The 12,877-nt window shown below is 41.2% G+C and overlaps 1 protein-coding gene across 6 annotated transcripts in view; it reads right to left on the bottom strand.

The window, feature by feature from the left end:
- The window catches only part of KYAT3 (kynurenine aminotransferase 3), an 85,363-nt gene that overhangs the window by 53,757 nt on the left and 18,729 nt on the right, over positions 1-12,877 (bottom strand). For all 6 annotated transcript variants that reach the window (XM_077452955.1, XM_077452951.1, XM_077452953.1 and 3 more), the window contains one exon: positions 1,382-1,440. In XM_077452955.1, coding sequence (XP_077309081.1) covers positions 1,382-1,437 — 56 coding nt within the window. In that variant the 5' untranslated portion in view covers positions 1,438-1,440. The remainder of the gene's footprint in view (positions 1-1,381; positions 1,441-12,877) is intronic.

The following is a 12,877-nucleotide window of genomic DNA, read 5'->3' as shown; positions in this document are numbered from 1 at the left end:
ATTATCCCTCAACCTCATATTTTTTGAAGGCCTTCTTTGCTTTTATATTCATTTTTACATTGGAGTTAAGCCATCCAGGACTTTTCTTAGCTCTATTAAAAGGTATTACCCAATGGGATGCGCTGGCTAATGCTCTTATTTAATATGCTCTTAAAGCAAACTCATCTCTCCTCCATGTTCTTTGTTCCTAAGATTTTATCCCAATTCATGCCTTCTAGCAAGGTTCATAGTTTAGGGAAGTTGGCTTTTTTGAAATTCAGTGTCTTTGTATTCCCCTTAGCGTGATTTATACTGAAGCCAATTGACCTGTGATCGCTTTTTCATAATTGCCCCGTATTTCCACATCCGTGACCAGTTCTGCATTGTTGGTAGTCAGTAGACAGTAACTCTTTATTTCTAGGTACTGTACAGGCGACTGGCATCCTCCATATGAACTGATGTCACCATTGGTCGTTAGGACACCAGCAGCTAGAAGGTTGTAATGGTGTACAATGTAAACCTGTGGCTTTGTGTAACTAAAAGGCAGGCTTCATCCACACGTCGGCTTGTATACAATTTTGGGGCAATTTTTAGGCATTTCACCAGAGAGCGAAAAAGGGTGCCTTAGACTTTACAATCAAGGTGTTGAAGCTACCTGTGTATATATAAAATGCTGGGGTATTTTCCCGGCATTCATTAGATCTGAAGAAGCAGCTTGGACATGCCAAAATCTCTTCAGCATTACAGAAAAAGGTCTAACTGAATATGACTACTAAATGATGTCCATGTAATCTATGCAGAATATATACATGTTTTTTTATATTATTTCCACAAGATGTTGTCTTTTTTTTTTTCCCCCCCTTTCTTGTACTATCTTGCGGATGAACTAAAAGATACCAGTGGAACACACTGGTGATGTCACCTTCCTAGAAGGAGGCTTTGTCAACAGTGCCTCAGGAGAGTCAGAAATAAAAGCAAAACAGTAGATTAGCATAAAATACTTTACTAGCAGAAAGTCAGACTCGTCCAAAACTGTTTTTTCCCAGCTATGGGTAAAGCAAGGCAGGCAGAAGTCTTGTTGGGACCTTCACAAGTTCATAGGTTGGTCACCACCTACTGCCACCCAAGCTGTGACAGCTCCTGCTAGGCTTTTCAGCTAAGATATCCATGTCACTTATCAAAGCGAATTCCTCCTACAATTTATTATTGTTGTAAGGTGATGCTTAATTGTATTTTTCCACAATCATGCTAAAGCTTCCCACAGATCTCAGGAGGCAGTCTGGTATGAAGAAGATTTATTCCAACTTCTGAAAGATCTGCTCAAAGGGCATAATAATGAGCAGTTTCAATTCATCAATAGGTTAACATTTAGGAGAATTCATGCTTCAAAGTGACCACTTACCATACATTGCTGTCAATTCCCTGAATCCGTTTAGCATTTGTGTGTCTTGAAGACATAATCTGAAAGTGAAAAGTAAGATTAAAATACATTATTGGATGTTCCTGCACTTCAAAATTCATGGAAATGCTTGAAATATTATTCCTGCAACTTTGAAAAGAACTTCAGACAATCAGAACCTGACAGACTAAGCAACTATTAATAGAAATACAGAATCTGAACAATGAAGCATCATGATGGCCAAATCTGACATAGGAGGAAATGAAAATTCATACCAAGCTCGGGATAATAGAAATGATCATACAAGAGCCATTTACACTTGTGCAACTATCAATTTCATTAAGAATGTTTAATATTTAAGACCTTTGTATACTACTGTATGTGTGGTGCAGCTTCTCACCGTCGTTGATTGTGTTATCAAGGCCACTTTTCACTGTATTCAAGTTTCCGTTTTTTGTTTAAAACAGAAGTATACACATACATAAAAGCAAGGAGGATGCTGCCATCCCATTTTAGAAAAGTCAGTGTGTTACATTTCCTCTGAAATAAAAAAAAAAAAAAAAAAAAAAAAAAACACAGGATTCCAGCAAGCATTTCTAGAAAGCAGGTTAGAAAGCTAAAAGCTATATAAAGTAATTTCTCCAGGCCGGGGTCTCCAAACTTAATAGACAAAGGGCGAGCTTACTGTTTTTTTTTTTAAACTTTAGAGGGCCAGACTGTGGCCAGTGGGAGAAAAAAAAATGTCCAGGCATCCGTGAGAGTAAATAGTGCCCCATCCTTGGTATTAGTGGAAGGAATAGTGCTTCATCATTGGTGTCATTGGGAGGAATAGTGTTCCATTATTGGTGTCCATGGAAGGAATTGTGTTCCATTATTGGTGTCCATGGAAGGAATAGTGCCTTACCATTGGTGTCAGTGGGAGGAATAGTACCACATCATTCATATCAGTGGGAGGAATAGTGCCCCATCGTTGGTATCAATGGGAGAAATAGAGCCCCATTATTGCTGTCAGTGGAAGGAATAGTGCCCCATTGTTGGAATCGAACATGATACATCTAAAGTTTCTACATATCTGTTGGTACAACCAAGTCACCAAACACAATCTGCATAGCAGAATGAGTTCTATTCAGCCCACCTGGTGTGCACGAAGCTTCAAAGAGATTTCGGACAATGAGGGCTCCGGTCTGTCTGTAAGGACAGATAGGGAGCTAATGAGCGGGAAGGGTGTCCGAGATCGAATCCCAAGATGTGAACCCAGTCGGAGCAATTGCAATTCATGGGCAAACACTGCCCCCCAGAGGCCAATTATGGCAGGACTGTCAGAGATATTTAGCCTGAGGGAGGAGACGCCCCAGAGACGCCGATTAGTCCACAGGCAAAGGGGGGTGGGCAATGGAACGTGGTGTGGCTGAGGTGTGTTTATCAAAAAGGGTTTTTCATAAAAGAGAGCTCTCTCATTCCATCTGGAGGCTCAGCCGCGAAGATCTGATAAGTATTGCTTGTATTGTATTCTGATTGTATGCTATGTATTCTTTTAACTTCTATTGATACCTTATGCAAGCTTTCTTATTTCCTTAGGAAATAAAGGAGATTTGATTGATCCTAGACCGTGTATTTGGTTTCATAGCTAATTGTTATAGTATTGTGATATTAACGATAGCATGTGCTCAGAGTATAGATAGACTAACTAAACTATAAGGACTAGACAAAGTAATACATAACTGATAATAATAATAGGATGCATTGATCAGTTACTTCATTTGGCACCCCAGAAAGGTGTGTAAAAGGTATTTTTACACAGAATCCACAAAAATCTAATGTATTTTTGTTTCTGAGTCCCTGTAAGCACAGATCCTCAAAGACACCCAGAACTGAAAGTCATCTCTAGTGTGAACAAGATTGGCGCTGGCTCGCGAATTCTGAAACCACGCTTGGATGAGCAGGAATATTTGAGATATTTCACCGGTAGACACGGACGCGTAGAACCTGGTGAGAACTGTGACTGATATATATATATATATATATATATATATATATATATATATATGTTATTGTTGTATTTGCTGCAGACCTGTAACCAGAGGGCAAATTGGCGCACTGGCGAGATAGGGACTGATCATCCCTGGTTAGGTGATATAACCGCAGATTGACAGGAGAACCATACAATTTTGAGGGAAAAGTGGAAATCCCCACGTGAATGTGAAAAAGCGTTCTGTCCCAATAGGTATTCCCTATGGCCCGCAATTGGAGAGGAGAGCATTGATTAAGAGTGTGTTCTCCTGAAGAAATTTGTGGTTAAACGGATTTGTATTTGTTTTTTTTTGTTTTTTCCTTTTGCGTTTTTTTTTTTTGTGTTTGGTTTTATCTTTGTCTTTGTGTGTTCTTGGTATCTGTTTGTTTAGTGTATTGCTAATGCAAAGTGTTGGTTAGAGATTGACAGGAATGACCATACATCTTTGAGGAAAAAAAAAAAGTGGGGGAAATATACGTTTTTATTTCTACCCATGTGAGAGTGAAATAGCTCTGGTCCAATAGAAGACCAAGGCATTGATTAAGAGTGTGCCTTGTGTCTTGTATGCTGTAGAACCACAAGTCACTGTAGATTTAAATGGTTCGTATCCGTTTTTTTTTTGTTTTGGACTATAGGTGAAAGCTAGCTTTTAAACAGCTGTATCGGTGTCTTTGTGGGGGTTGTCTATTTGTTCGTCTGCGTCTATTGTCTAAGCGACTGGTTGAGCAACTTTAGTGTGGGTAGGCTAATTAGCATGTCAATGGAAGCCATTGAAGGTTTCATTAGCAAGCATGGTGGTATTAGATTTCAACTTACACAAGAGAGTCATTTAACACACCAATTTGGGGAACTTTTGAGACAATGTAATACACATAACAATCTCATAAGTAATAAGTCAAAAAAAGGCAGGAAACAGAGAATGGCCAATGCCTTATGCATGTTAATGAGAATGAAAGAAATTGCGGAACAAAAAGAATTAGAATGGTTTGCTGAAAGAGAAAAAGTGATGGAACAGGTAAGAGATATATTAATGGGGATTGAAAAGGCTGATGCAGATGTTCGTAGTCGGATTGAACAATTAGTGACTGAGAAATGTGTATTGCAACAGAGATTAGATGAATTAGAACAAAGGAGCAAATTAAGAGAAAGTTGCAATGCCTCTTTGAATCAAAGGGAGGCTGATAATTTGCAGGTTATCACAATGCTTATGGCACAAGCAGCCATAATGGAGTTATCCTCCAAATGTGCAATGGTGGAGGTACCCTCCGCACATGCTCAGTGTACAGAAAAGCTAGAAGTGAAACATGAAGAAAACCCGTATGGTATTATCACTGCAAATGATTTTACTGGGATGGGAATCAATGTGGAAAAGGCAAATAAAGGTGGGATAAGTGCACTTGAAATTGATTCAGGAGTTGAAACTTCTGATGACTCCTCAGACAATGAAAGTGTAAAGTCTGTTCATTCCAATCGCAGTAATATTATCCAGCAATGTGGGTTTCCAATGCCATATGCTCAAAGAAGGGCCTATGCAGGGAAACCAGAGCTAAAATGTTTTCTGTGCAAAAGGGGGGGGTCACATTTCAAAATATTGTCGCGTGGCGAATAATGATATCAAAAGGAGATCATACCTGAAAACGACCCCAAGGCATCATGTGTGTTATTCAGCCAGGTGGGGTAGCCATCCAAAGCATGGAACCCATAGTAATCAAACCCATTTCCTGTGTAAGACCCAAAATGCGGGGTCTACAAACTGAAAAGCAATATGTAGGACAGTTGTGTAAAGTCAAAATGGAGGTAGACGCATGGTTATTCAAATATAGCACTGGGGGAAACAATGTTAGCAGAGCTTAGTGAGCTGCAGGCATGGTAAGAATATTCTGGTCAATGTTTCCCTGCTATGAAAAAAGTTTCAGGTTGAGAATATAAAGATGTTTCTGTTATGAGTATTGTTTTTTTGTGTTTCTTTACTCCTCTTATTTTCAGTCTTTGTAAACTTTTCCTGAGTAATATCCAATACTGCTGCTTAACATAAGAATTGTGTGTAATCACTGTCTGTGCGTTCCTTTTCCAGAGACCAGGAAAGAAGTTAAACTGGTTTGGATACTGACATTTGCATTTGTTTGCAGGTCTGTCAAAGTGAGAACAGTGGGAAAAATATAGCAGAACAGGGGTTAGGTTATTGTAAAGGCATAATCGATTATCACATGGTACCATGAGCTCATTAGTTAGTAATTGTTTGCAAACAATGAAAAATAAATAGTACTAAAAAGATATAAATGAAGCTACAATGTTGTGATGAGATACATATGCTTTGTTTTGTTTTTCATTTTCCCCAGTAACTAATTGTATTTCAGATTGGAATGAGCACTCTTCTCAGGAGAAAAGTCCATGGATGTTGTCAACTAAAAGTTGAGTGTTTGTCATTGTTTTATGGTGGTTGTCTTGTCATGTTGTTTGTGTGATCATGGCCAGATTTTAAATTTTTTTTTTACACTTTTTTTTATTATTTTTTATTATTTTTTCTCAAATTTTTTTGTTTGATATTGGTTTAGTCGACTTTTTTATTTTTATTTTTGTTCAGGTGGAAAAAGTAGTAGGTTTAATCCACCTTAAAGGGGGGTAATTGACAATGCCCTCAGTTATAACCAGTCACCTGAAAGGGGGTAGTGCATACATCATAAAGATACAGATAGATGCATTATCTTTGTAGCTTGTAAAATTTGAAGTTTTTGAGAAGCAACACTGATGTTCAGTTGTAAACATTTTTAATCATACCATGGGGATCCATTTTACAGTGGGTTCAGCCTAAAGAGGTCATGGTTGTTGGGATAGTTTGGTCAAAGTTGCAGAAGCCAGGAATACTAAGGTCCTGGGTTCCAAGGAGGGAACTATAAGTAAACATGGTGCAGGTACCCAGGAGGCAGGCTGGCACTTATGCATAATAAGGTAGCTGTTGGCCAGACTAAAGGGTGCCAGGTGACACATCAATGGGGTGAAAACTTCCTCGTAGGGGTTGTGTCTCAATCACAGCGGTCCTAGACAGAAGCTTTCGGTTACTGGACATGCGGGACACCAGAACTAGACATGGGGAAGATACGCCTGGTTGATGTCTCACCTGAGAGGTTGAAACCCTGCACAGATAATGCCAGTGAATACACACAGGAGCATGCTCCTTTAAAATAAAGGGAACAAACGCTGGCTACCAGGGTACCGTATGACTTCACCACATGGCGCTGCAACATCTCACTGTGGTTGACAAAAACCTATCACCCTATATGTGCTGAGTATACACTGAATCAAGTGCGGTCATTGTACCAGTGACTTACTCCCAGAGATGCGATGAAGTCCATGCAGGATGCTTATTTCTGAGAAGTAACCCGAAAGAGGAGAGATGTATTCAGCACTATATTGGGGGGGGAACAATGGCTGGGATGTGTGTTGGTAATGGAGTGGACATCAGCCTCCTGAGGAACAAACTCACAGCCATAGCTTCATACAAGGAGCGTGACTTTGTTACCCCGGGAGATTGGTGGCATCCTTGATAACATTCGACGGAGTCACAGAAACACTCTGGTTAGAGTGGCTCCGGATTTTGTCAACCATGTTGAGAGGTTGGTAGAGAGGACAGAAACCTGTCATTGGCTCTGGCTCGCCCTCGGTGGCAGGTGGAAATATCAGCCAACATCAAGCTGATTGTACCGTCTCTGTATGAGGGGTAGTGGCCTGATGAGTTAGCATCACCGCTCAGTAAGATTTTGCCAAAACACGTTGCTTACACTAATCCAAAGTAGTGGTCGAATGCCTGTATGGGCTGTACTAAGTTGGATTGTGAAAGGTGTTATGCTGTATGTTCCCATATACAGAAGTGCAGACTTGGTCTGTATATTTGGTGGCATCAATGGGCTTACTGACTGGGGATTCTACCTTGTTGCATTTGAGGCTATATCACATACGTGATCAGAGAAGATGAAAGCTGGAGGCAGGTTGATATTTCCCTTTGTCGGAAGCATGACCATGATGTCTTTTGTATGCCAGGTCAATACATGGGGATGAACGAACAATGTTGGAAAGTTATTTCTCTCTGTGTTCTGGATGGAGAGATCATTGCTGGGAAGGAGGCACCCGGGTATTATTTAGGACATAGGCGAGTTTGTTTCCTTGTCCTAAAGAATACCGGTGTAGTGTTAGTCATGGAACTAGAGGGTTCCTTGAACCTGACCATAGGTAGAGGTGCATGGTATACCATGAGCATGGTCTCTGAAATCCAGGCACAGGTGTGGAATTGTGTGGGTTTGGTCATTGTTGTAAATGTATATGGGTAGTTAAGCGATATTTATCTAGAAGGGTCTCCCATTTGTCTATGCAAGTTGAGGGACGATTTGACGGTAAGCTCTCTGTGTACAAGTTAGAGACTTTGCTGCCAAGTCAGAGCCCTGCAACACCGCTGCAAGTTTGCCGAATCCTGACCCATATTCACAGTAAGAGATTATAGGAGGTTGGGAGCAGGGTGCATAATTGGAGGGTACACATATGTATGTATATATTATGGTAATACGCTGACTTATTTCTGTGGTAGAGTGTGACCTATGCGTAATGTAGGGTAGTAATATGGGCAAGAAAGGCCCTCATCGGAACTCGGTAGTTGAGAGCTGGATGAAATATTGCTCTGAACGTATGCTGGTGAATGAATGGTCACCCCTTGCCTGTACTGCCGTCCTGAAGTTACAGAATGGTGACATGGAAGCTGTCGCTGAAGAATGGTGGTGAGGTGTCACTCGGTAACAAAGCGGCACGTGTTGGGAAGCATCACATGGTAAAACAATGGACTGCTCCATAGGACCTGTTTCTGCACATGTTGAAAGCATAGCGCGGTAAGACAATTGTGTACTGTTCCATGGGAGATATCTCGAGCGCTAGTTGAAAACAACCACACGTTACACAAGCTAAGGACTGTGCCACAGGTACTGGTTCGGACACAGGTTGGGGAGCGACACGCGTTAAGACGGTTATGGTCTGTTCAATAGGAGCCGTGTTTGAAGAAGGGTGGTATGCACCTTTTAGGCGCAAAGCGGGATATGTTGGAATCGAACATGATACATCTAAAGTTTCTACATATCTGTTGGTACAACCAAGTCACCAAACACAATCTGCATAGCAGAATGAGTTCTATTCAGCCCACCTGGTGTGCACGAAGCTTCAAAGAGATTTCGGACAATGAGGGCTCCGGTCTGTCTGTAAGGACAGATAGGGAGCTAATGAGCGGGAAGGGTGTCCGAGATCAAATCACAAGATGTGAACCCAGTCGGAGCAATTGCAATTCATGGCCAAACACTGCCCCCCAGAGGCCAATTATGGCAGGACTGTCAGAGATATTTAGCCTGAGAGAGGAGACGCCCCAGAGACGCCGATTGGTCCACAGGCAAAGGGGGGTGGGTAATGGAACGTGGTGTGGCTGAGGTGTGTTTATTAAAAAGGGTTTTTCATAAAAGAGAGCTCTCTCATTCCATCAGGAGGCTCAGCCGCGAAGATCTGATAAGTATTGCTTGTATTGTATTCTGATTGTATGCTATGTATTCTTGTAACTTCTATTGATACCTTATGCAAGCTTTCTTATTTCCTTGGGAAATAAAGGAGATTTGATTGATCCTAGACCATGTATTTGGTTTCATAGCTAATTGTTATAGTATTGTGATATTAACGATAGCATGTGCTCAGAGTATAGATAGACTAACTAAACTATAGGGACTAGACAAAGTAATACATAACTGATAATAATAATAGGTTGTATTGATCAGTTACTTCACCCATCATTGGTGTCAGTGGGAAGAATAGTGCCTCATTGTTGGTGTTGGCTATGCTCCACTGTTATTGGCATGGAGGATAGTGCCCCAAGGGCCAAATAAAAGCAAGTAAAGGGCCACAGTTGGGAGAACACTGCACTAAACTATGCCTCCACTTTACTAAATCAGTGAAAAATAGGGGTGCAACGGATCGTCACGATCCGTGATCCGAACGGGTCACCCCGCTCGGATCGGCACACGTCGCAATCCGCGGTCTCGGCCTTAGGAAAGGCCAAGGCTTCGGCCTAGCTCCGAATCGGCGACCATCTTTCGACACCCAGGCCGTTTACAATGTGATCGCTCCGTCAAATGATGGAGCGATCACTTGTAAACAAACCGTCGTCATGTCATGACTCTGCCAATACCTTGCTATACCCTGCCAATACTCAGCCATAATCTGCGATACCCAGCCATACTCTGCAATACTCGTTATACCCAGCCATACTCTGCGATACCCGTTATACCCAGCCATACTCTGCGATACCCGTTATACCCAGCCATACTCTGCGATACCCGTTATACCCAGCCATACTCTGCGATACCCATTATACCCAGCCATACTCTGCGATACCCATTATACCCAGCCATACTCTGCGATACCCATTATACCCAGCCATACTCTGCGATACCCATTATACCCAGCCATACTCTGCGATACCCATTATACCCAGCCATACTCTGCGATACCCATTATACCCAGCCATACTCTGCGATACCCATTATACCCAGCCATACTCTGCGATACCCATTATACCCAGCCATACTCTGCGATAATCAGCCATACTCGGCGAGCGATATCCAGCCATGCTCGGCCATACCCAGCCAATATTACAGTGGGAGGAGATGTCCATTACAATGGGGAGATTGTGGATATTACAGTGGGGACTATATGGTGGTGGCATTTTCACAGGTTTTTGAAAATTCAATTATTATTTGCTGATCCAAAAAATGATCCGATCCATGAATCTGGTCCGAGGAACATTCCGATCTGTGAGTTTTTTGATCTGTTGCACCCCTAGTGAAAAGTTTAAAGTAAAACCAAAAGTATAAAAATTATTTTCCCCATTTTGGATAGCGTAATGGAGGGGTATAACCCCTGTCAAGTTTTTTTTGCCATCGGTGTTCCATTTATGGAGATTTCCTTCCTTTACTTCCTGTCCCATAGTCAAAACAGGAAATCGCTGCAAATTAAAGGGAATTTACTGGAGCTGCCCAGGTCACCAGAACTAGTGTCCCCATTGGAAGATTTCCCCTCTATTACTGTTCTGGGGGCAAACCCAAAATTTGAGATTTTCTTTTAGGTTCACGTTCAATGATAATAGTAAACATGACATATAGTGAATCTCCCCAACGGGGGGGCACAGTCAGCAATACAATCCTGACAAGTGTTCTAATCCCTCTCCATTCTATCCAAAAAAAAAAAAAAGTTTTGCCTTTAGTTACTCAAAGACATGTGATGACATGTCAATGAGGTGCCAACAGGCACATCAGATTAAAATAGAGAAAATAATATACACGTTAGAAAAGTAATGCAACACCCACCACCCTCCCACAAGAGATCTCCGGCATTCCATCCTACTTCATAGGCTTAACCTTAGATTGTTAGCTTCTTGAGGGCAGAGACTGATGTTAATGTGCAATATATACTTGAAGCACTGTGTAAATTGATGGCACAATATAAATACCTGTAATAAATAAGTAAACAAATAAACCTAAAACATGGAGTAGAACGCTGCTAGTAGACTTATGCTGTGGACACAACGACCAGACTTTCCGGCAGACTAGGTCCAACGGTCTTCCCGACTGACTTTCGGCAGACTTCAGATGGACTTTCCGAACAAACGGACTTGGATACACACAATCACACCAAAGTCCGATGGATTTGACCGTGATGATGTACAACTGGACTAGAACAAGGACGTTCATAGCCAGTAGCCAATAGCTGCCCTAGTACCGGTTTAAGTCCGTTGGACTAGCATACAGACTAATGGATTTTGACCGGACTCGAGTCCGTCGGAAAGATTTGAAACATGTTCTAAAACTAAAGTGCGTCTGATTTTTTCGACAGCAAAAGGTCCGATGAAACCCACACACGATCGAATTGTCCGACGGATTCTTTGCTGTCGAAAAGTCTGGCTGTGTGTACACGGCATAAGGAGCCTGAGATTGGGCCGATATTACATATACTATACATACAACCTTGCTCTAGTGTCTACAAGCACCTTTATATGACATGAAGAGGACCAAAAAAAAAAAAAAGATTATGAGAAGAGATTGGGGGAAAAAAAAAAAAAAACTTTGTGCAAAAACAAAAACACTAAACATTGTTCTGAGTTTTATAAACGTTGAACAATTATATTTCTTTCCAGCAGAGTTGAAGTTGCTTATTACCACCCCAGCCAGCTGCAGGCCATTAACAAAACCATCATACATCTAAAAGGCTCTCTATCTTCTAGCCATGCTTCTTTCAAAGACATTTATGTTTCTGACAGCTACAGTTCACTCACCAAAATAAGAAGACAATGTAACAATATACTGTGAATTTTAGCCCTTTTCCTGCCTACACATTTAAAAGTTGATGTATGATTTTTGTAATTTGTATACACTTAATAAACAGTGTCAGTATTTCTATGATGTTCAGTTTGCAAAGAATACTGTTTTAATAAGTACAGCACTGGCTATGCATTGTTGGGTGAAAATCAAGCTGTTCCTGTATAGGCTAGTGCAAAGGGGGGAAATGTGCCCCTTTAAATCATTCTGATCCTATCTAGGCTACTCACAGCATAGCAGTAAATCCGGGTCCATAAAACCTTGAGTTGTAGCCTTTGTATTTTTCCCCATGAGCTGTGATGCCTTCCTGAGAAGGTTCATCTGACAGTTACCCTGGACAGTCCTCATGCATTTTCGACCTTTATGAGGTCTTACATCTTTGGTTAGAGGATGCGTTTGGTGTTGAAGCGCAGGAGTGGTCACATATGATTTGCAATCAGCATTTCTTCACCTGTAGATGGACTCTAATGTGGAGGTTTTTTACTTATATTAGTATATTCGTTTGCGACACATTATTTTGTGAATAGTTGTTTTCACCAATTTGTTTACCAATATAGATTATTAAGACATATATTGAGTTATGGTAAATTTTGGCTGTTTTTTTGCACTTCTGTTGGTTCATATATATTTAAAAAGGGAAGGGCAACAGGTTTTATGTATATACACTCTTCTGTCTTGTATTCAATCTAGGCCAAAATGATGTCATACTCCCCAGAAGTCATTGTGGGCTTTTTCTTTTTCTTTCATCTGGGCTTTCTCAACTAAGCAAGCCCATCTGCTTGTTCTGACAAAATGTCAAACCCGGCAGTATATCCAACCACGTCACTTCCTGTGGAATCAGCTGTTGCAAAAATCAAAACTGTGTCACGGATTTCCAAATACTGTTTTGCACTATTTAAACCAAGTTTACTGTTAAAAATAAGAGTGGGATGCAAGACTTGGGAGGGCATAAAAAGATGTCCGCTGCCGCCTTCTGACTGCAGGCTCAGTACGACTGAGTGCAGAGTGTAGCAAGATGGCCGTTGGTCAATAGAATTAATTTGACATGCAGTGTCCTGACGTCTGCGATGACGCACTGCGCAGATGATGCGGTGC

Source organism: Lithobates pipiens, unplaced genomic scaffold (assembly GCF_037356315.1).
Source record: "Lithobates pipiens isolate NorthernLeopardFrog02 unplaced genomic scaffold, aLitPip1_a1.2 Scaffold_23, whole genome shotgun sequence".
Classification (NCBI taxonomy): Eukaryota; Metazoa; Chordata; class Amphibia; order Anura; family Ranidae; genus Lithobates; species Lithobates pipiens.
The sequence above is the reverse complement of the archived record's forward strand: the minus strand, read 5'-3'. Positions and strand labels throughout refer to the sequence as shown.